General features: G+C 37.8%; 1 protein-coding gene across 6 annotated transcripts in view; it reads right to left on the bottom strand.

The window, feature by feature from the left end:
• Nucleotides 1-23,126, bottom strand: part of LOC724344 (probable Ras GTPase-activating protein) — a 376,738-nt gene that overhangs the window by 220,772 nt on the left and 132,840 nt on the right. For all 6 annotated transcript variants that reach the window (XM_026439477.1, XM_026439479.1, XM_026439473.1 and 3 more), the window contains one exon: nucleotides 12,288-12,400. In XM_026439477.1, coding sequence (XP_026295262.1) covers nucleotides 12,288-12,400 — 113 coding nt within the window. The remainder of the gene's footprint in view (nucleotides 1-12,287; nucleotides 12,401-23,126) is intronic.

Below are 23,126 nucleotides of genomic sequence, written 5' to 3'. Positions count from 1 at the left end.
CAGTTATATCAATATCAAATCTTCAACCGAATATTTCCAAAGGATGCAAAAATTAGAAACGTATAAAAGATTCTCTAAATATTAAATATCTAAATATCTTATAAGTCGATATCAATATTAAATCTTCAACCGAACTGAATATTTTCAAAGGGTGCAAAAGTTAGAAAACTTTAGAAGCTTTCGTTCTTCCAGCATTCCTGAGAAATAACTTCGATTCGAAAAAATGATTCGAGAGGGAAAATTGGATTCAAGTTTATCCCGACTCCTACGAGTCCAAAATAAAAATTCTCGAATCCGAGGAGTATTAAATAAACAATCTATTACTATTTAATGGAATAAAAATTAATCCAAAAATTCACAAAATTAATATGATTAATCACATATGAATAACAATTAAATCTTAAATTACAAAAAAATATTAATTCAATTAAAATTAAATAAATTTAATAATTATAAAATAATTACAGTCAAATTTCCAAGAATTAAATTTAAATTATTTATTTTACTTAAAAACAATATTAATAAATAAATTATTAAAGATATAAACGTTATCTTAATAAATTTTCAATTATATAATTAATAAATTCTATAATTCTTAATTTCTGGTGGCCAAGTTCATAATTTATTCTAACAACGATAAAACTAATTCACCCTTTCCCTCCCCTCCTCACCCCCATTCCCCGAGAGATCGAGATTCGAGCTTCGGGTTGAAAGGCGAGAAAAGGCGAGGCCGATTTATCCTTCGAATTTCCGCCAGGATTTCTTTCTCCATCCGATCCGAGAAAAGGATAGATCCTATCCTTGGTGGTGAGAGCTTGTCTTCTTAAAACGGGGCTGGACAGGGGATAAGGGACGAACAGGCTGGCCATTTTCCCTCCCCTCGGCTAAGATAGACGAATCTAAATAGCCTAGGATCTTAGAGGGGATGGATGGATCTCTCCTCTCGAGGAATTATGCGGTTCGTGGAGAGGAAGAAGTTGGTTGGTCGCGGATCAGCTCGTTCAGCGGAATTTCGATGAGGGTGAAATTTCGAGATGGGGGTGCGAATTCCACTGCACGATTTTAGTTTTAGTGGCAAAATGCGAGCTTCTTTTTCTTTTCGGACAGAAAGATTTATTAAACTGTGGAACTCGTGTCTCAAAGATCCAAAGTCTTAATCTTCGATCGATTCGAAAGGAAGTTGAGAAACAGAGAATGACAAATTACTCCTTGATCGAGGACTGAAGAATCGGCTCTTAGAGTCCTTTGTTAATTCTTTAACTTATTAGGTTGTTGGGAAAGTAATCTTGTTTTTTTCTTCATAATCAAGTTTCATGCGATTACGAATAGTCGAATTGGAGAAATTTAATTCTGTGATAATTTTTCGAGTTTGTGTTCATCAGTTTCGACCAGTCTTCTAGAACGTGGCGAAATTTTAAAAACCAGTTTTTGACTAACTACCGTTAATACATCTTCTCCACAAACTTGGCGTAAACTTTTTTCTTGCCCGAACAGCATTCTTTATCTTTTCGGTAATAAAAAAGTAAAATATTCCGAAAATCCTCCTTTTCGTCCCGCATCTTTGTTTGTCACGCACGAGAAACACAACCACGTAGAATCGAACGAATTTTTCTCTACGAATAAACGCAATCTCGATATAACAACACGGTTCGGAATGAAGTTGGCTGGATAAACATTCGACACTAGCGACACTCGCGGGAAAAAAAGAAATTACTCTCCTCGATGCATTATCGTGCGAGAAACGTTATACAACGATCGAATATTATTAAATTTTTCTAAATTTTATTCACACGTTAATAATTTAAAATACTCCGTTTATAAAAATATGTTATTATACTCGAATTATTATTCGCTTCAAGATATAATAAATCTTACCGATACTAGCAATATATAATATCAAACATCTTACAAAATAAAATTACCTTACACGTATCAAAATTATATTTACACAACTTCGAACGCTCATCTCGATTATTATTCTCGTTTACGGCTATTGGAATTCAAATCGTAAGGGTTAAATTGGCCGAGGATCCGACGATACCTCCTTAAAACCTTCTTCCTCTTGGATCCTATCTCGATCGCTCGCGCACGTGCAAGTAGAGAGAGAGAGAGAGAGAGATTCGTTTGGACGAATCGAAAGAAGCTTGGACGAGGATGGATAGCGAAGCGAGAAGGGAGATAGATTTAATCACACCTACCCTATTCCATTCACGTCTGGGAAAAGGGAGACGGCGGCCTGGCTCGAAAGGCGGACGGGAAAAGGAGAGGAGAGGAGAAAAGAAAACGGAAGGGGGATACGATTTAATACGGGGGACCCCATTCGTTCATCCCCCATCCTCGGGGAACCATTCGAATGGAGAAGGTTGCATTTTTTACTCGCGTGCCGTTTGTCTTGTACGTGACGAGTATGAACGCGTTCGGGTCCAAAGAATTCGCAGGCGGAAAGGAAGAGGGGGGGAGAGGGAGGGGATATCGCGGCACACGCGCGCGCGTGCGTCGTTGATATAGTTCTATCGTCCAACGAGCGTGGTTGGCGAGGAATTTTCGAGTCAAAAAAAAATTGTGACGGGATATCTTTTTTTTTAATATCACGTAATAAATTTTTCTCTCTCTCTCTCGCTCTTTAATCTTTGAATTATTATACATTTGGAGTAACGAATCGAGCCACCGATGTTTTGAAACGTGTAACTTGATCGGTTTTGAAAATGTGGCGATAAAATGGAGGGCATGTATAAAAAAAAATACGTAGAATTTAATACGTTTTTCTTTCGTCCAATAATATTTAATGAATCGTGAATATTTTATAGGAATAAAAGTTCGAATAAAATCCGCTTTATTCCACGGATCTCAATGATGATTGTCGGTTTTTTCTATCTTTGGAAAAATGAGAATTTGTTTTTCTAATTAAATTCTAAGTAAATCTAATTAAACATTTCGCTTCACCTTTTCTTAAATACAAATACGAGTTTAACTCAATTATCTTTCGATATCTCTTCACGTTCAAATTTTACACCGCGATCTTTCTACGTTTATAATAAATCCACGAATTATTAAATATTATTCCTTTCGAACGATGACTCTCAGCCACCACTTTAAGTTTGATTTTTTTTAGAAAAAGTGCAGAATAATATATTATCGAATAGCTGGATTTTCTTATCTCAAACTCGATATTAGTTTGACAATCATATATCATTCTCATAATATTTTTATAAGCATAGAATGTGATAATTGAACGTGATAATTTCTCCTTATCGAAATTCCTTCTAAGAAAAAAAAAAGCATCGATGAAGTAAGAAAATCGGACGAAACACAGAGTTTAACAAATTTTCTTTCCTCTTGTACAAAGCCACGTTAAAATATAAAAGTTTTATATTAGCCGAATATAAAGAGTTAACATTATTAACCCAAAAGAAGAAGAAGAGGAAGAAATCCTTGGAAGAAGCAAGGAGCAAACACGTTCGAGGAGGGGAAGGACATTGGGCGAACGAGAAGGAGGAGGAGGCAAAATACCTTTAATACTTGTCGGGGTCGGGAATCCACGCGGATTACTCGCGGCAGGAAACTTTTGACCGTAGATTATTACGACTTATTCGGGGGAGAGGCTCATCCGAGGGGCCAGACGGTTCGATGCGCGCCAACGAATCCGATCCACCCTCTGCGCGGGGATAAATTATGCGCAGGCTGTTCCCAAAAGAGAGCGCGCGCCCTTAAGCTTTCATCCGCTAATAACGGCTCCCCCCGATGCGCTCAAGGACACCTACGCTCCTTCATTCTTCTTCTTCTCAATTTTTATTTCAATCTCACGTCATCGAACAGAGAGATTTAAGATTCACAGTGTTCTCCTAGTAGATTATACTAGTAGATCTCTCTTCAATTATATAAAGTGTGTTACAGTATTGATTTTCGAATTTGTTTCTTTGCTATGGAATGCGTATGTAAAATCGTTAATCGACGCTCGATAATCTCGAGTTGCTACTTTATCGACCGAACTCGTCAAACGGTTAATATTTTTATTCGTACAGATATCGATTTCGTCATCGTCTCAACGCGTCCCTTCGCGAGGCGCTTAGCCAACTGTTATCTGAGCTAAACACTCGTACGCGCTGCCACTATAAATCTAGAGAACGGATGACGTCAGCGGTATGAATAAATCGTAAGGGGTGTTCTTTCTTTTTTTCTTTTGAAATTTCATCCCTTTTCTCGCGACACGACAGAGTTTATTATTCAACAAATTTTCTTTCCTTTTGTACAAAGCCACACAGTATCCCAATTTTGTTCGTCGAATTTCATTTCACGTTCGAATTATCTTTCCACGTTTTTTAAGGATGTCTGTCTCGTGGTGACATTCGCTCGACTAATATGATCGTATAGGGAATAAAAGTTGTGCGCGGGATACTAATGGGCCGTGGCAAGAAAATCCTCTGTCCGATTTACGTTCGAGAGGATGATGAAAATAAAATCCCTAGGAATTACCAAGAGCGCGTCATCTCCGATATCGAAGGATTTTTCGTGTTATTCTACATCCGACTGTTGGCCGATTATATTGTTATTTACAGTTAATAAATAAAAGGAATTGTTCATTTTTCTCTACAGAATGATAACGATTTCTCAACTCGTATTTGAAACTCGTAACAAAGAGAGCTCTATGTTGAATTTCTATGGGGAGATTTCGGATCGATTAAAATTTATGAGAAGAAAATTATTCGTGGATTTTGATTGGATTGAAATGAGTAAGATTGGCAAGAGTTGGTTTAACAGTGATTAATTGTGATGTATGTAGGGTGATACATACAGCTGGGAGACAAGTTGGGTTTTGTTTGGAGAACAAACTCTTATCTTTATTAGGGTGTCTCATTAGGGAGGCACGAAGATTAAAAGCTTCAAAGAGTTTTGAAGTTATTCCATCTTTTATCGCTTTCAATACGAGGATAATGGATATTTTATGGAAATTATATGCTAAATATTGCTAATCTAAGTAGTGGTGTTATTTGTGCCTCTCGTTTCGTATGAGTTACTTTCAGTGATATTTGTAGTATGTACTCGAAGAGTTGGGTATTAATCCGTTGAAAAGACTAGTTGTAGAAAATTTTGAATAAGTTACTTTAAAGTGATTACTTGTTAAATAATATTAAATAATATTTATTCGTAACTGTATATAATCTCGACCTTTTTGCAATTATTTGCAATTATTAATATTGAACAATAAATTATCGAATAATAAAACTTGTCCAAGTAACTTTATTCGAAATTCGTAACGTATTCAGTCTATCGTTGACTCAAACTCAAAATTTAATAAAAAAAAAAAAACTAGAATATCCTTGATAAAATGTACACTCACGATAATTCATTTCCTCTAAAAAAATAAAAAAATAAAAAAATAATATAACAAATGTGAGGATTAAAAAATCAGAAGATTACAAAAATCTCAAGTTTCAAACGATAAATTCGAAAATATAATAAAAATTCAAAGTACAATAGAAAAAAAACTAGGACACCCTTGATAAAATGTACAATCACGATAATTCACGCACTTCCTTTAAAAAAATAAAAAAATAAAAAAATAATATAACAAATGTGAAGATTATAAAAAGATTGAAAAAATCTCGAGTTTCGAGTTTCGAATGAAAAAAAAAAAAATTCGAAAGTATATAAATAAAAAAGATTAGGACACTCTTGATAAAATGTACAATCACGATAATTCACGCATTTCCTCTTAAAAAGAAAAAAAAAAAATATAACAAATGTAAGGATTAAAAAGCCAGAAGATCGTTACAAAAATTTTGAGTTTCGAACGATAAATTCGAAAATATAATAAAAATTCAAAGTACAATAAAAAAAAAAACTAGGACATCCTTGATAAAATGTACAATAGCGATAATTCACGCATTTCCACTTAAAATAAATAAATAAATAAATAAATAACAACAAAAGTAAGGATTAAAAACGGAAGATCGTTGCAAAAATCTCGAGTTTCCAATTTCGAACGAAAAAAAAAATTCGAAAATTAAAATTATAATAAAAAAAAATTAGGACACCCTTGATAAAATGTACAATAGCGACAATTCACGCACTTCCACTTAAAATAAATAAATAAATAAATAAATAAATAAATAAATAAATAAATAAATAAATAACGACAAAAGTAAGGATTAAAAACGGAAGACCGTTGCAAAAAATCTCGAGTTTCGATCGAGCCTGATCCTGAACAGCTGCACGGCTGATCGTGCACGGGCTTTCTCTACTTGCCTTCTCTAAATTCTATCCGATCTTTCAGCGGCGAGCGTATAGGAGAGCAAGCTTTTCAAGTTTGAAATCGAAGAAGAAAGAGAGAAAGAGAGAGAGAGAGAGAGAGAATGAAAAAGACACGCACACGTAGAAAAAGACCGTTAAAACCTATTCCTCGAGGGCGGGTTGGTTGAGCGTCGTCGAGTAACGAAGGGTCTCTCGTGTTCCTAGACCCCTCGAATGTGATTACACGGAAGGAGAAAAGGACGTGAGCCGGGGACAAGGCGAGAGAGAGAGGGTCTTGATTTAGTAATAACAAGGGCTCGAGCCGTGCGGGGGTTGCGAGATGGTCGAAACGCGAGACGTTCGAAAAATCGGCGGAAAAATTGAGGGACGGAGAAAAAAGGTGAGAATGAAAAGCGAGTCTGAAAGATCGAATGGAATATAACAATAAATAAATATATAATACGTTGAAAGCTTTTCGAATCGAAAGGAACAACGATAATAGATATCGAGTTGCGAAATTTTATCGAGGAGAATTTTTGTAAAATTAAAAATGATTCTATAAACGAATGGACGTTCAATCACATTCGAAACTACGTATTGATTAAGCAATTCGAATTACTCGAATTTCTAAAAGATATTTGTAGATATATTGGGTTGACAACTAAGTAATTGCGGATTTCAGTTGAAGTTGATGACGACCTAATCAAAGCAATAATCGATTCGGATCATCACGTGATGTACAACTCGTGAGATTGCAGAGAAGCTTCATGTATCGCATACATGCATCGAAAACCACTTAAAACAACTTGGCTATGTTCGAAAACTCGATACATGGGTTCCTCGCGAACTGAAAGAAAAGCATTTAACGCAACGCATTAACAGCTGCGATTTGCCAAAGAAACGTAATGAAAATGATCCATTTTTAAAACGACCGATAACTGGCGATGAAAAATGGGTTGTTTACAACAATATCAAGCGGAAAAGATGGTGGAGCAGGCCACGTGAACCAGTTCGAACAACATCAAAAGCTGGTATTCGTCGAAAGAAGGTTTTGTTATCAGTTTGGTGGGATTACGAAGGAATTGTTTATTTTGAACTCTTACCACCCAACCGAACGATCAATTCTGTCGTCTACATTGAACAACTAACGAAATTAAACAATGCGATTGAAGAAAAGCGGCCCGAATTGACAAATCGAAAAGGTGTTGTATTCCATCGTGACGATGCAAGGCCACACACATGTTTGGTCACTCGGCAAAAATTATTGGAGCTTGGTTGGGATGTTTCGCCACATCCACCATATAGTCCTGACCTTGCACCATCCGATTACTTTTTGTTTCGATCTTTACAAAACTCCTCGAATGGTAAAAATTTCAATAACGATGATGATATCAAATCGTATCTGATTCAGTTTTTCGCTAATAAAAACCACAAGTTTTATGAACGTGGGATTATGATACTGGCTGAAAGATGGCAAAAGGTCATTGATCAAAATGGGCAACGCATTACGGAATAAAGTTATTTAGTTCCATGAAAAAATTGTCTTTGATTTTCTAAAAAAAATCCGCAATTACTTAGTTGCCAACCCAATACGTTCTTCGTATACGCAATGCACGAAACAAATTATTAAATCGGCCTGGATGGATATATTTGCGATAAATGATAAAATCGACGATCATAAAATCAGAATTTCTTTTTTCTTTTTTAATATCCTCGCTTAAACGCGTAATTAAAATACGATTAACGTCTCGTATGCCGCGGGGAAACGCGATACAAAACAGAAACGAATGAAAGCAAGGAGAAGCGATCAGAATTACATTTCTGCAACCCACGTGATTCCCTGCCTCGAGTTACGAGCCACTGTATTTCCACGGCGTCGAATAAACCGAACTCCATGCCGCAATCCATTGTCGGCCGCTTTGTGAGATTAAAATCAACTAATCCGATGCGCGTATCGCGGAGTTACTCAAGGGCTTGGCCGTGGATTTGCTTAGTTGCGAGAGGATTGCTTGAAAACGAGCCACAAAGCAAATACAACTGTAAGCTGTCGCATTCGTTCCACGTTCCACCGTGCTGGATCTTCAAGATCGGCTTTCATAAAGAAGAATATGAAGCGATATTTCTAATATATACGTGCAGGTAGGAAATATTCCATTGTAAAGTTGGAGATTAATAAATGAAATAACGTAGCGTGTAATTATTCGCACGCTATTTAAGAAAAAACGTTTAAAATTTTTCAAAAATCTTTCCAATAATAAATTCGTGGATTTTTCGACAGAAAGATCTTTCTAAAATATTCATCCACGCTTATCTCGGTTTCTCACCGATTCCGATAAATTCTTCGTCTCGTTTGACGAGGAAGATTTTAAATTACTTGGGTGAATCACATCGATAATTTATCCCTCGAAACATGGCGACAATTTCAATAAACCTTTTAATAATCGTTCGAAGCGACTTTATTCTAAACTTGGTTCACCCTTTCAAAGATGGTGGTCAAGCTACGATTTTCATATTTAATTCCACGCAAAAAGATTTACCCCGCGATGAAACAAAAGCGTCTAATACTTTTCCTTCCATCAGCTCGAATTATCCGCCATCTTCTCCCATTATGGACGGCCGAACAAACGTCCCCTCGTCCCTCGAAGAAATTGAAGGGGAAATTCGTCGTTAAACCGTCTCCGTATCGACATCCCGTCATTGATACCGCGTAACGAGGCGAATTTCTTTTTCTCCTCTCGAAGGAGAAGAAGAAGAAAAAAAAAAGAAAAACACTCGAGCCTTCCTTCGGGAACACGGGTTATTATTATGCATTATGCTCGCGGAGGGTGTACGAATAAATTGAACGAGTCGAGGCGGCGGTGCTTCCCGGTTGGATAGGATTTTGAAACGCTGCTGCGGTAATGGCTACTACTTACATCCGGGAATAGGCGAAGTCGTTCCAACGAACGGAAACGGGCGCGGATCGATCGATGGAACGAGTTCGAACGAGCGTGCAACTCTCCTCATTTCCTCGAAATTTCATGCATGTATAAAGTATGTATGTATGTATACAGTAACAGTGATTTTTATCACGGTGAAGAATATCTTTAAAAAATATTTCCTTCTCTTCTCGAGGAAAATATCGAATAAATTCGGAAAATCTTATCGAAATGTTACGAGGATAAAAGCAAAGTAGTTTTTGAGAGAGTTCTTTTTTCGATAAAAATTATTCTCAACTTTCGTCAACGATTTCACGCGATCTTCAAATCAGCAAAATTAATTTTACTATCGTTTTCTAGGAATTTTTTTTTTGAATGTCATTTTTAAAAGAAAGAATTGGTAAATTTGTAAAATTTTGCCAAAATATTATGAGAAGAGAAGTAAAGTACGCTCATCACAAAATTAATTTTACTATCGTTTCCTCGAAATTTTTTTTGAATGTGATTTTTAAAATATTTCTTCTATAAAAGATGGTAGAAGAAATATTATTTAAAATTGGTAAATTCGAAAAATCTTACCAAAGTATAATAAGGACAAAAGCAAAGTCCATCACAAAATTAATTTTATTATCATTTCTTCGAAATTTTCTGAATGTGATTTTTAATACTGATTTTTAAAAAAATGTTTCTTCTATGAAAAATTTGGTAAATTTGTAAAATCTTACCAAAATATTATGAGAATAAAAGTACGCTCCATTACAAAATTAATTTTACTATCGTTTCCTCGAAATTTTCTGAATGTAATTTTTAAAAAAATATTTCTTCTATAAAAGAATTGAATTAAATTCGAAAAATCTTACCAAAATATTATGAGAACAAAAGTATGCTCCATCACAAAATTAATTTTACTATCATTTCCTCGAAATTTTCTGAATATGATTTTTAAAAAAATATTTCTATTCTATTATGAAAGAATTGGTAAATTCGTCAAATTTATCGCCAAAATACAACTGAGAAGCAAAACGAATTTTATAAAATTTTTTTCTTTTTCCAAGGTAATCTTTCGATTATAGAATATAGAAGAATTACTCTCATCCGCGTTTTCTCTTAAAAATACTTTTAAGTATTCTCACCTTAAAGCTTCTTCGTATCGATTTCACACGCCACGCAAGTTCCTCGCCCCATCAGATATCCATCGCCAAATTAATTCCACTATACAACCACAGATACACACACGCACGATTCGAAGAAGGCGCGAAACTGACAACGAGACGCGGGTTCGACTCGAGTAATTGCCCCGAAGAAGTAGATTCGCCGTTGGACTTTTAAAATTAGCTAATCTCGGGGAGGGGAACATCGCGGGTTCAGAGCAATGTAACAAGTAAGAATTCTCGGAGACGGGAAAGAAAAAGAAGGTCGATGGATCGCACGGCGTCGGCTGCGCTTGGAGGGAAAAGAGGAGGGGGAGGTCGACCGAAATGGATCCGGAACAAGAAAGACCCTCGCCCCTCGCCCTTGGTCCGTTTCACTATGCTCGCGATCCGGCGAGCGAAATAGCCGGAGCCCTAACAAAACTAGGAGTAAAATGTGTCAACGAGACGGTTATTCGTGGAATGGAATTGTCGAGGGATAAAAGTCACTCCTGCTATATTTCGAAATTTCTTTCTCGCCGAAGGAATTTTTGCCTAAACTTTTTAGCTCCACCATTGACTTTGAATATCTCCTCTCCTCGATAATATCACAATCTGAAGATAACACTGAGAGAAAGGAAGAAGAAGAAACTTGTTCTGCTAAAACTGCAGTAAAAGAAAAAGAAGAAGAGACAGGAAGCAACTGTGGCGGAAAGTTATTAGCTTAAGCTTCCACGGAAAGCTGTCGCGTGTCTGAGAGCGGTTCGCGGCTGAAAAGTTGGCGGAAGAACTCCTCGATTAGGCTTCTTTCTTTCCACTCCCTGCGATATAAACCTTCGCGATAACGGTTAGAGGACGTCCTCTCGATCGCGTGAGCGGAAACGTCGACGCGGGAATATAATAATCCTTCCATCACCTTCTTCTTCTCCTCCTAATCTTTCAAGAGTTAAAACGAATCATCGTTTCTTCCACCAAAAGATTCTTCTCTTTTAACGATTTAGAATAACTTCCTCTTAGCAAAACAGAATGCGAACAACTGAATGCAATACAATTTCGAGCACAACAGAAGTAGAAAGTCTTCAAAGGGATCGGGGATATAAACTTTCTAATCGAATTAGAGGCTACCCTGGCCACCCTTTGCCATTTCGAGCGTGCGATCAAACGCAACACTGCCCTTCCTTTGCGCGACGCGTGAATGCGATAAAACGGCGAGTCGAGGGCCGATAGACCAACTTGGAAACGGCCCGACCGCCGTTTGTTTGCCTTCCTCCGTGTACAACTTTCTGATTACGATTAGTACTACTCCACTGCTACCCTCCTCGTTCTGATAATTCGCTTTCGAGTCGCACGTAGGACGCGTAACTATGATTCACAGCGCTACGAATTTGGACGATTTGGTTTTTTATAAGCTTTGTTTCATTGTTTTGTCATCTATTGGATGATACGAACGACGAATTCTTTTGAAATGTCCTTCTCACTTTCATCTTTCTTCGTTCTTCGATTGTTAAAACTAGAATTCGAGTTTTATAAAATTCCATTATCGTTAGCAATTTAATATTCTATTAGCCGATTGAAATTTGTGAAAACAGTATATCTATGTATTAATGCATTAATATTCTATAAATTATTCTATAAATATATATTATTATATAAATATTATATTCTAAAATATTGTTATTAATATTCTATAAATTAATACAATATAATTCAATTTGTAATAATTACTGTAAATTATATATAAAAAAAGGATTAAAATATGGATCCTATTGAATAAGGTGAAATTTTGAGGGAAGGATATTCATTTTTTATTTTCCATTAAATTTTCTATCCGCTTCCAGGAGAAATGCAAAATCCTGTCTTCTTGAAAAAAATTGTAACGAATTTGAATTTGAATTTTAAGAAACGATTCTCTCTCGCGCGTAATAAGGGATGAAAGGAAGGAATTGGGGAGGAGCGTTTCACGAGGATGGAAGCGAAGCCAGAGGATGGAAGAGGGCAGTGTACTCACCGCCATGTCCTCGCTCCTGTAAGCGGTGAGGGTCTGTTCATCCTGGAGGAGGACGCAGTAACAAGGCTCCCAGCACGCCTCGCCCGTTGCCTCGCCAACGCAGCACTCGGCCTCTGGAAAAGAGGAGAACAAAAAAATAAAAGGATAAAGCGAGCCCATTGCGGGGTGATATAATATCGTAGCGCGAAAGGGAGGCTGCCCGATCATCGACAATTCTCGAGAAGTATCGTCGTCTTGGATCCAACTTTGATTCTTTCCTTCGAAAACTTTGAGAAATAATATTTCTATTCCCACGACTGTCAAACTCTAAACTAAGATTTCCTCCTATTAGATTTAATAATTGAGATCTCTAAAAATCTCAAGCCTTTTGACAATTACGTTATTCTCACGAGGGTGTATATGATAGGAGAGGACGAAGAGTGGAAATTTTATTGAATTTTATGGAAATTTCGCAAGAGAAATTATTATATCTGTGCACAATATTTCGAACGGTGCTATCTTATCTAGTTCATCTCGTTCCGAGTGGATAAACTTTTCAACCCTTTGCCATCCAACGGTGAGTCAGGTTTCATGCAACGATATTTATTCGATTTTTTGGAATATCGGTTCGTAAATAGATTTTTACTGTTTATTCGTGCAATCTTACGAGAATAATGTAATTGTCAAGTGGATTGAGATTTTTTGAGATCTCAATAATTAGATCGTGATCGTAGGTTGGACAGTTGTGAGAATAGAAATATCATTTCTCGAAGTTTTCGAGTTTCGTAAGCATGGAATACGGTAATGTAATTACAGTTGGAGATGAGTTTGGTTTTAGAAAGAGAAATTAAATGAGATAGAGAAAGCAATGATGATGGAGATGAAATATAGAAGGCGAAAAATAAGAATAATATATAGTGAATGATGAAAGCAATAGTGAAGATATCGCAGAAAATTCCAAATGTGTGCACGGAATCGGAAAATATACCGAAGAATACAATTTGTAAATTGTATTTGAACCATTAGATCTTTCTTAAACAATTTCTTACCAACAAACTTATTAATGAAATAGTGCTCAAAACAAATAATTATGCAATAAAAATTAATTTAGATAAATCAGGATGCATCAGACTTTAATAAATTTTCTTTACACGTAAAGATACATGAAATATAAAAGTTTCATTGCTTCAATTCGCGTGTGAAATCATTCTAAATCAGCTCAAATAAGAAAAAGTTAGATAAATCAGGATGCATCTTGGCAATTACTTAATAAAATATCACACAACGATATCACATGTAAAGATACGTGAAATATAAATTTAGAATATAAAAGTTTCACTGCTTCGATTCGCGTGTAAAATCATTTTAACTCAAGTAAGAAAAAGTAAGATAAATCAGGATCATCTTGGCAATTACTTAATAAAATATCATACAATACAGACTTTAATAAATTTCCTTTACACGTAAAGATACATGAAATAGAAAACTTTCATTGCTTCAATTCGCGTGTGAAATCATTTTAAGTCAGCTTAAATAAGATAAATCAGATGCATTTTGGTAATTGCTTTATAAAATATCACACAATATAGACTTAATAAATTTTAAATGAAATAAAAAAGTTTCATTGCTTCAATTCGCGTGTGAAATCACTTTAAGTCAGCTTAAGTAAGATAAATCAGATGCATTTTGATAATTGCTTTATAAAATATCACACAATACAGATTTTAATAAATTTTAAATGAAATAGAAAAGTTTCATTGCTTCAATTCGCGTGTGAAATCATTCTAACTCAGCTCAACTAAGAAAACACCGAACACCTGACGAATTCGAATCGTATAAAATTTGATCGAGCGAAAATCTTGAAGATTGTTGAAAAGCGTGAAAGGATATCGTCGACGGCAAAATATGACAAATTAATATAGCACGCCCCTCGTCAGTCTCTGGTCAGTCTCATATCTAATCGACGAGGAGTTGTTTCGCGCACCTGTCACGCGAATTATTATGTCCCCGCGCTTGATTACTCGAAACGTGTCCGGATTGCGCAGTTAGATGCCACCCACTTAGGGGCCCCTATACGTGCGGGGGATCAGCCAAGTTGGCCGATCGAGCTGCGACAGACCCGCGCAAATTAATTGCCTAATCTCGAAATCATCTCGCCACGTCCACGTCCACGTTGACAATTCTCTCGTCCATGTCCACGAGATGAGAGAGAAAATTAGGGAGAAAAATTGTGATTCTATGTGATATATCTTCTTCCTTCAGTTACTTAGTTATTTAGAAAAATTGTGATTCTATGTGATATATCTTCTTCCTTCAGTTACTTAGTTATTTAGTTTTCTGCATCGCCATTGTAAATTACGAAAGAGAGAGAGAGAGAAAGGGGTTTATGGAGTGGCGCGTGGGCTCGTTTACGTAACAAAAGTATTACGAGTTATCCAACAACGCTAGCGCAACCGGATTATTTCCAGAGCAACGAAGAGTTTTTAAGTTTGAGCTTAAGCGAGCCGCCTTCGCGACTCGGTCGGTAATAAAGCTTCGATAAATCATCCGACTAATCCATTACCCGCGTGAATCCTGGCCCGTCTTCCACCACGCCTACGCTTATTACACGGGACAGATCATTTTGTCGATAAACCTGTTAATCCGCCAGATTAATGGGGGAAACAACAGCTGCGATACTCGATTCTCACGATCGATAATGAGGGGAGGGATTAAGATGTCCATCGCTTTCTTTATGGAAGAAAAGCGATCGTGGAAACGATATATATATATATTATAATGTAGAAAAAAGTCTTTGGAACAAAGGGTTTCTTTAAAAATTCCGGAATCTTTCGAAATCGATTTCAAAAATTCGACTGATGAGAAGAAAAGTCTTTGCTAATCCAATTTTAGCCACGCAGTCAAGGAAAAGGTATAATTCGAATACTCAAAAATCGTAAAAATTATTTTCATTTATAAAGTTGTAATATGAGACTGAAAATCGAGATATTTATCTACTAAAATTTTGAATTGCACAAAACTACATTGTTGATAGAGCGGTGGAAAAATATAATAAATAAAATGTACGGATTTAGCCGAACGAGTATATATTTAATTACACACAATCGCGCGTATCTGTTTAGAAAATATTTGAAGTGTGCGTATCGAAGGGAAAATAAATAGGCAGCAACTATGAAGTAACGGTGAGGTTGGCAACGTTCGATGATAAAACAAATAATTCCAATGAATTTTAAATTCTGTAACATACGTTTGTAAATTGAAATTATCGTTAATGCATCGAGGTTTATAGATCTTTCTCAGTCATAATCGAATTATTATATGTGATAAATACTAGAAACAAATATAAATGTGAAAATAGGCATTTCCTTTCGCATTAGAGACCAATCAGAGACCAATCTTTCCAGCAGTACAAACAAGTGTTAAATTAATTTTTACAAAAAAAAAAATTCGGACCAAAAACTTCGAGAAACAAGATTGAAATTCTGGAGATCGAACGAGCAATGAATTTGCTCGGCCAAAGATTAACAAAAACAAAACTCGAACGCAAAAGTGTTATTCGAGCCAAAGATCAACTTCGAGAAACAAGATTGAAATTCTGAAGATCGAACGAGTAATTTATTTTCTCGACCAAAGATTAACAAAATAAGAAAAAAAAATTCGGAAAAGTGTTACTCGTGCCAAAAATCAACTTTGAGAAACAAGATTGAAATTCTGGAGATCGAACGAGCAATGCTCGGCCAAAGATTAACAAAAACAAAACTCGAACGCAAAAGTGTTATTCGAGCCAAAGATCAACTTCGAGAAACAAGATTGAAATTCTGAAGATCGAACGAGCAATTAATTTGATCAGCCGAAGATTAACAAAAACAAAATTCCAACCCCAAACTATTATTCGCACCAAAAATCAACTTTGAGAAACTTTGAGAAAAGATTGAAATTTTGAAGATCGAACGAGTAATTTATTTTCTCGGCCGAAGATTAACAAAATAAGAAAAAAATTCGGAAAATTCGAGCCAAAGATCAACTTCGAGAAACGAGATTCTGAAGATCGAACAAACAATTAATTTGATGGGCCAAAGATTAATAAAAATAAGAAAAAAATTCGGAAAAGTGTTACTTATATCAAAATCAACTTCGAGAAACAGGATTAAATTTCTTGAGATTAAACAAGCAATTAATTTGGTCGGCCGAAGATTAAATAAAATTAAATAAAAATTCGAATATAAAAGTGTTATTCGAATCAAAAATCAATTTTGAGAAACAAGATTGAAATTCTGAAGATCGAACGAGTAATTTATTTTCTCGACCAAAGAATTAACAAAATAAGAAAAAAAAATTCGGAAAAGTGTTACTTACATCAAAAATCAACTTGGAGAAACAGGATTAAGTTTCCGGATTGAATTAAAACGAGCAATGAATTTGCTCGAAGATCGACAAGACGAAAAAAGGGAAGCAAAAAGAGAAAAAATGAAGAACTCACGCGTGTGCGCGAGTTGATGGTCTGATCTGCAAGAAAGGAGCAGCGCCACGTCCCGCGAAAACAAGCATCTCGCCAAGCCCTCGATGCTAATCCGGTCGCGAAAAAGCGTAACGCAAAGTGGGCTGAGAGAGCCGCGCTCTCGTCTTTCGGGGCGAGGGCTGAACAAATATCGATTCGACGTTTCCAGACGCGGCGGCGTTTCCTTCCTCGCGAAGCGGAACGATGCACCAGATTACACAAGCCGCAGCCGCACGTGCGTCCGCTGCCGAGCCCTGTTGAGAGAGAATCGTTCAATTTCGAGACAACGACGACGACGACGACTGTCCTCTATTTACGCGTACGTGCAAATCTTTCTCCCTCTTGATTCTCGAACAAAAGGGAGAGGGGAGGGGAGAAAAGACTAGGAGACGAGAGTTTAACTCGCTTCGAGGCGTTGGAGAACGAAGGCAGGTTTCGATTCGCCTGTTCATATTCACGCCATTCACGGAATAAATAAACGGAGACTTCATCGGAGAAGAGGAATCTCTTACTGAAGGAAAAATTAGGGAAACAGAGTTCGTATCTTAGTTGGGACGTGTTTTCTTATAAACTCATTTTCAAGATTCATATATTGGGTTGGCAACTAAGTAATTGCGGATTTCAATTGAAGTTGATGACGACCTAATCAAAGCAATAATCGATTCAGATCGTCACAGTACAACTCGTGAGATTGCAGAGAAACTTCATGTATCGCATACATGCATCGAAAACCACTTAAAACAACTTGGCTATGTTCAAAAACTCGATACATGGGTTCCTCGCGAACTGAAAGAAAAGCATTTAACGCAACGCATTAACAGCTGCGATTTGCTAAAGAAACGTAATGAAAATGATCCATTTTTAAAACGACCGATAACTGGCGATGAAAAATGGGTTATTTACGACAATATCAAGCGGAAAAGATGGTGGAGCAGGCCACGTGAACCAGCTCGAACAACATCAAAAGCTGGTATTCGTCGAAAGAAGGTTTCGTTATCAGTTTGGTGGGATTACGAAGGAATTGTCTATTTCGAACTCTTACCACCCAACCAACGATCAATTCTGTCGTCTACATTGAACAACTAACGAAATTAAACAATGCGGTTGAAGAAAAGCGGCCCGAATTGACAAATCGAAAAGATGCTGTATTCCATCGTGATGATGCAAGGCCACACGCATGTTTGGTCACTCGGCAAAAATTATTGGAGCTTGGTTGGGATGTTTTGCCACATCCGCCATATAGTCCTGACCTTGCACCATCCGATTACTTTTTGTTTCGATCTTTACAAAACTCTTCGAATGGTAAAAATTTCAATAACGATGATGATATCAAATCGTACCTGATTCAGTTTTTCGCTAATAAAAACCACAAGTTTTATGAACGTGGGATTATGATGCTGGCTGAAAGATGGCAAAAGGTCATTGATCAAAATGGGCAACGGAATAAAGTTATTTAGTTCCATGAAAAAATTGTCTTTGATTTTCTAAAAAAAATCCGCAATTACTCAGTTGCCAACCCAATAGATAGAATCTTCTTCGAAAATTAAGATATCTCATTGGTTGCAGGAATAATATTCTATATTCGTTCGTTTCTGAAAAAAATAACAGCTTATCGCATGGAAGATATGGCAAGCAAAATACGAATTAATTTACGTTTAGTCGCAGTTTATTTATTCTCGAATAAATTCTTTTCCAAATTCCTTTTTCTTCTTTTTTTTCTTTTCCAAATTCAAGATTTTATTACGTAAATCGTAATATAATACAAGATTATCGCTTCAGTCGAATAGATTCTTCTCGTTTTCTGGATCGAATTCTCGTCCACAAATCATCTCGATAGCTTCGATTTCCTAAGCTGGAATGCAAAGAGTAAACAGCGACGTCGCTCGAAATTGTCGAAAGGAACTATTTCGAATGGCGTCACGAACGATGGTAAAGTAATTCGAATTCGATCGAAAGTTACAAATCCAATAAATACACCAACTCATATAATATGTACAATTCGAAACAAATTAGGTGGTGTAATTGGATCAGTAATATCAATTTTAATTTTATACATAACAGTCCTACATAATAATAATTTAATAAATAATAAAATTTACTATTATATTAATATTCATTAATAATTTTATTATTGAATATCCTTTCACTAATATTAATACACTATTTACAACAACTTATATTTCTTGTATTTTTTCCTTAAACTTTTATTTAAAAAAATTACGAGAGATCGTAGAAAAAAGGAGATTATTCGCGTTTATCTTTTGGAGCAGAAAAGAAGGATCATTCCTCCCCAACAAAACTTCCAAATCTCCTCCCACTCGAAGAAATCAATTTTGCACCAACGAAAACACGAAAGAGTGAACGCGTACGCAATTTTTATAAAAAATTAGAAACTAATTCTATAATCCAACGATTAATTCCCTTCAGCCTCGTCTCTCGAAGAGACAAACTCTCGTAATTTTTCCCGATCTCAGTAGTTTTTTAGGTTCCTCGAGAGTAGTAAGAAGGCGCATTTACCACGAGATACTCTCTTCCCTTTCTTTTTATCGCCGTGGAGCCTCGCCTTCCCCTCGGCTCTCTGTTTCCCGACCCGCTATTTTAAAGCGACGTTTCCATTTTCCCGGTGAATACCTTCTTCTCGCGTCTCGTTCCCGGTTTGTACACTCGCGCGATCCCATTGGCCGTCGGTCGGGAAGCAGGCATCCCGAATGCAACGTTTCTCTTCGAGTCACTTGGAAACCGCGCACCCTCCATTTAAATCCCGTTGCAAGCGATTTTCATCCGCCTCCCCTCGACTCGAACGAACGAACGAGCGTGGTGAAAAGACATATTTGACATTGTATCCGATGCTCTCGCGTCGATAGTTTCCTTTTCCAGAAGAGAAGATTTTAGAATGGATTTGGATCATTTTCATTCGTATAATATCTACGAATAATATCGATGGAAAGAAGGAGAAAGAGACACATTTCCTCGGAGGAGAAAAATGTTATTTCGTGTCTTACTTTGCGACGAAAGGATCGTACACAGGCTAACCAACTACCAGTCATTTTTATCCTATACGTCTGGGTGCTCCTCTCGACTGGCAGCCCTCGACTCGAGGTTATTAAAATATTCACGTATCCTCGAAATTTCCCTTCCATCCACCTTTCCTTTTTCCTCTCTCTCTCTCTCTCTCTCTCTTTGAGCAAATATTTTTCAAATATCGATACGTAGCCCTTCCTCGAAGAGCAGAGGGGACCTCAAAGGGGACCATCCTCGTCGGAAGATTGTCCATTCATCCATATGCAAGATGATGCACGATAACAGGTCGGTGCAAGGATCGAGAGGCAAAGGCTTTTCTCGATTTTCCTGGCCGACCGCCAGCCAACCTCTTTCCTCCATACGTGGATGGAGAACTCGTTCCGAGATGAATTTTTCTCTCTTTTTATGAGCGAGGAGAACGCAAAAGTAAGAAGAAAATAGACGAAAATGAAAATCCTTTAGATCTCTCTTCCTCGTGACGATGACAATTAACGTGTTTGTTAAAATGGTAGGCAGGTGTCTCTTCCTCGCTGGAGACGTAATTAAACGAGAGAGAAACTCGAGGATCCGTCTGTGCGCGGTTTTGGCGGGAAGAAATTCGAAACTTGGCTGGGGGCGGGATCGTATTGTATCGTGGAAAAGTTTGCCGACTGGAGGTCCGCAACGATACTTCTCTCTAGGGTTCGACGCAAGTTTCGCAACTCTTTGGAAACCGGCAAAGAAACTCTCTCTCTCTCTGAAGAGAGAGAAAGGGGAGAGGCGAAACTCTCTCGAGAGAAAGAAACGAAGAGAATTGCATAAAAGGAATATCTCTCGAGAAAGAAGAATAAATAAGCGTTGAAACCGACGACAACTTCTACGACTTTGTGAAATTTCGAAATTTTCCAATCCAGCCACGATTCGAGAGTCTCTCTGGTAGCTGTTGCTTCTATCGTGTAAAATATTGTGTAATGTGGGCAGCCTGGTAGCAAAGATATTCTCAATTCTATATGGGACGAAATATTATAAAGGGTGCCCCAAAATTAACGCAAGATTTGAATCGAATATAAAAGAGGGTTTTTAGTAATCGTAAAGTACATAGGATAGGGCACATGCGCACCCTTTCGTCCAAATTTTTCATCACCTTTCTGCACGATCGTGGCCGAATCTCGTCGACGCAGCGTTTAATTTCCTCTCGCAATGCGCGCGTGGTTGCGGGATCGTCGACGTGGACCTTTCGCTTCGAACAACCCCGTAAGAAGAAATCTAATGGCGTTAAATCGCGCGATCCAGGGGGCCGATTCCGATCGCCGAAACGAGGAGTGCGCGACCAGGAAACGTCTCGCGCGGCAATCGAATCGTTTGGTTGGCCGCACGGCACGTGCCACCGTCTCGTCGAAACCGCGTATCGGCCGCGTCGATGTCATCCAATTTCGGCAGAAAGAACCGCGTTATCGCGTCGCGATATCGAGCGCCGTTAACGGTCGCTGCTCGACCAGCCTCGTGCTCGAAAAAGTACGGTCCGATGACGCTTCCTGGCCAAAATCCGTGCCAAACGGTGACGCGTTGCGGGTGCGTTCGTTTTTCGCCAATCGCGCGTGGCTTCTCCGAACCCCAAACGCGGCAATCTTGCCGATTAACGAAGCCGTCGAGGTGAAAAAGCGCTTCGTCGCTTAGGATTATTTCGCTGGAAAAACCAGCATCCACTTTTCCATGATGTTGTATCGTATAACGCTTCATTTTTACCAACCCTAAACTCTCAAACTGTTCTTTTTTCAGGATTGTCAACGACTCGATGCAAAAGTGGCGGCAAATTCAAATCTTGCGTTAATTTTGGGACTTATATAGTGAATCGGTAAACGATAATGTTTGGGTCTGGATCATTTATTCTTCTACGAAAGTTATTTCGCCTCGAATCGACATTGTAACGTGAGATATCTCAGAGACATTTTCGACCACGCCTCGGCGAAATCGATTAGCTCACGTTTGATGCAAAAGGTATAGGAAACGAGAGCGCGTTTTCTATTAGATATCGCGGAAAGCAATTCGAGAAACTCGACACGTGCTCTCGAAAAATCGAAATTGGTTTCGAAATTGAATTTTTACGGAAAATTTAAGAAATTTAATATTCGTTCGTTGATTATACGAATGTGTAACATGAAGAGTGTGTGAAAAATATTTAAAAAGTTCTCTTCTTAATTTTATCGATTTAATAATAAACTCTCCAAGACACGATGAATCGTTATTTAAAAAACGAACGGAACAGAAGAATGTGTTTTTTGAAATTGATATTGAGAAGACAGAATTATGATCGACTTGGTCATGGAAATGGTCAAGTCGCGCGTGAACGAAATATCGTTGGACGAGACGTCACGTACGAAGCCACTCGTACGCTTTCCACAACTTCCGACTATTTCATTGCATTTTTATCGCCGGACGAGAACCCGTGCGATATTCCTACGGGACTTTTAGATCGGTCGCAATAAATTCCAATTCCACCTTCCTCCCTTCCTAAACCCGATATATATATATTCGTACTTTTCTTATATGGAAAACCGGCTATTTCAGGAGGGGATTACGAGATATATCATATCGGGAAACCCCTTACTTCGAATAACCGGCACCATGCCGCGGAAAGCGAGAAAATATTAGCTCGAGGACAACATTTCTCGAAAGTTTCGTTTTAATATGATCGAATTCGCATTGCCCGCGGAATAAATTCAGTGACCGAACGTTTCTCGTTTCACTCGTTCGATTTTTGACACGAACGAAGTCGAAATCAATTACTCCCGAATCTAACCACTTCTCTCTCTCTGTAAATTTCCCATATTATTAAAGTAAGAACTGAGCGCGCATCAGAAGGAGAAAGAGCGAGAGGATGGAAGCGTACACGCGGAAGAAGATGATGAAAAGCGGATGGACAGGCGAGAGAAAGCTTCGCTCGGTTTCTCGAGACCCAATGTTCGCGGAGGCCGTGTCGAAAACGAGATCGCTCGGCCCTCGTTAGAAGCACGGTTGGATAGGTAGGGCACACGGCTAGTTCATTACCGACGATCTTATCTGCGGCTCGTTTCTTTCACGAGCCATCTCTCTCGGCCCGCGAGAGGTTTTCTTTCGCGAGCCCCGCTTTTCCCGCGTGCTCTCGACGAATAGCCCTCCCCCTCTCTCTCGTTAATTAATAAACGGGGGCACGTGGCAGCCGGTCGATAAGACCTCGATAACAACCGAGGTTTGTTCCGCGATTTTTCGACCGCCCAGGGATGCTTGGATAATTGGACGGAGGCGAGTCATTAACCCTTTCGCTCGGGGGAGCGCGAGGGGGTGTTGCATGCGGTGCGAGTATGGAGAGCTACGGTGTGGAA

This window comes from Apis mellifera, linkage group LG3 (genome assembly GCF_003254395.2).
Source record: "Apis mellifera strain DH4 linkage group LG3, Amel_HAv3.1, whole genome shotgun sequence".
Lineage (NCBI taxonomy): Eukaryota > Metazoa > Arthropoda > Insecta > Hymenoptera > Apidae > Apis > Apis mellifera.
This window is presented reverse-complemented; position numbering and strand designations above follow the sequence as displayed.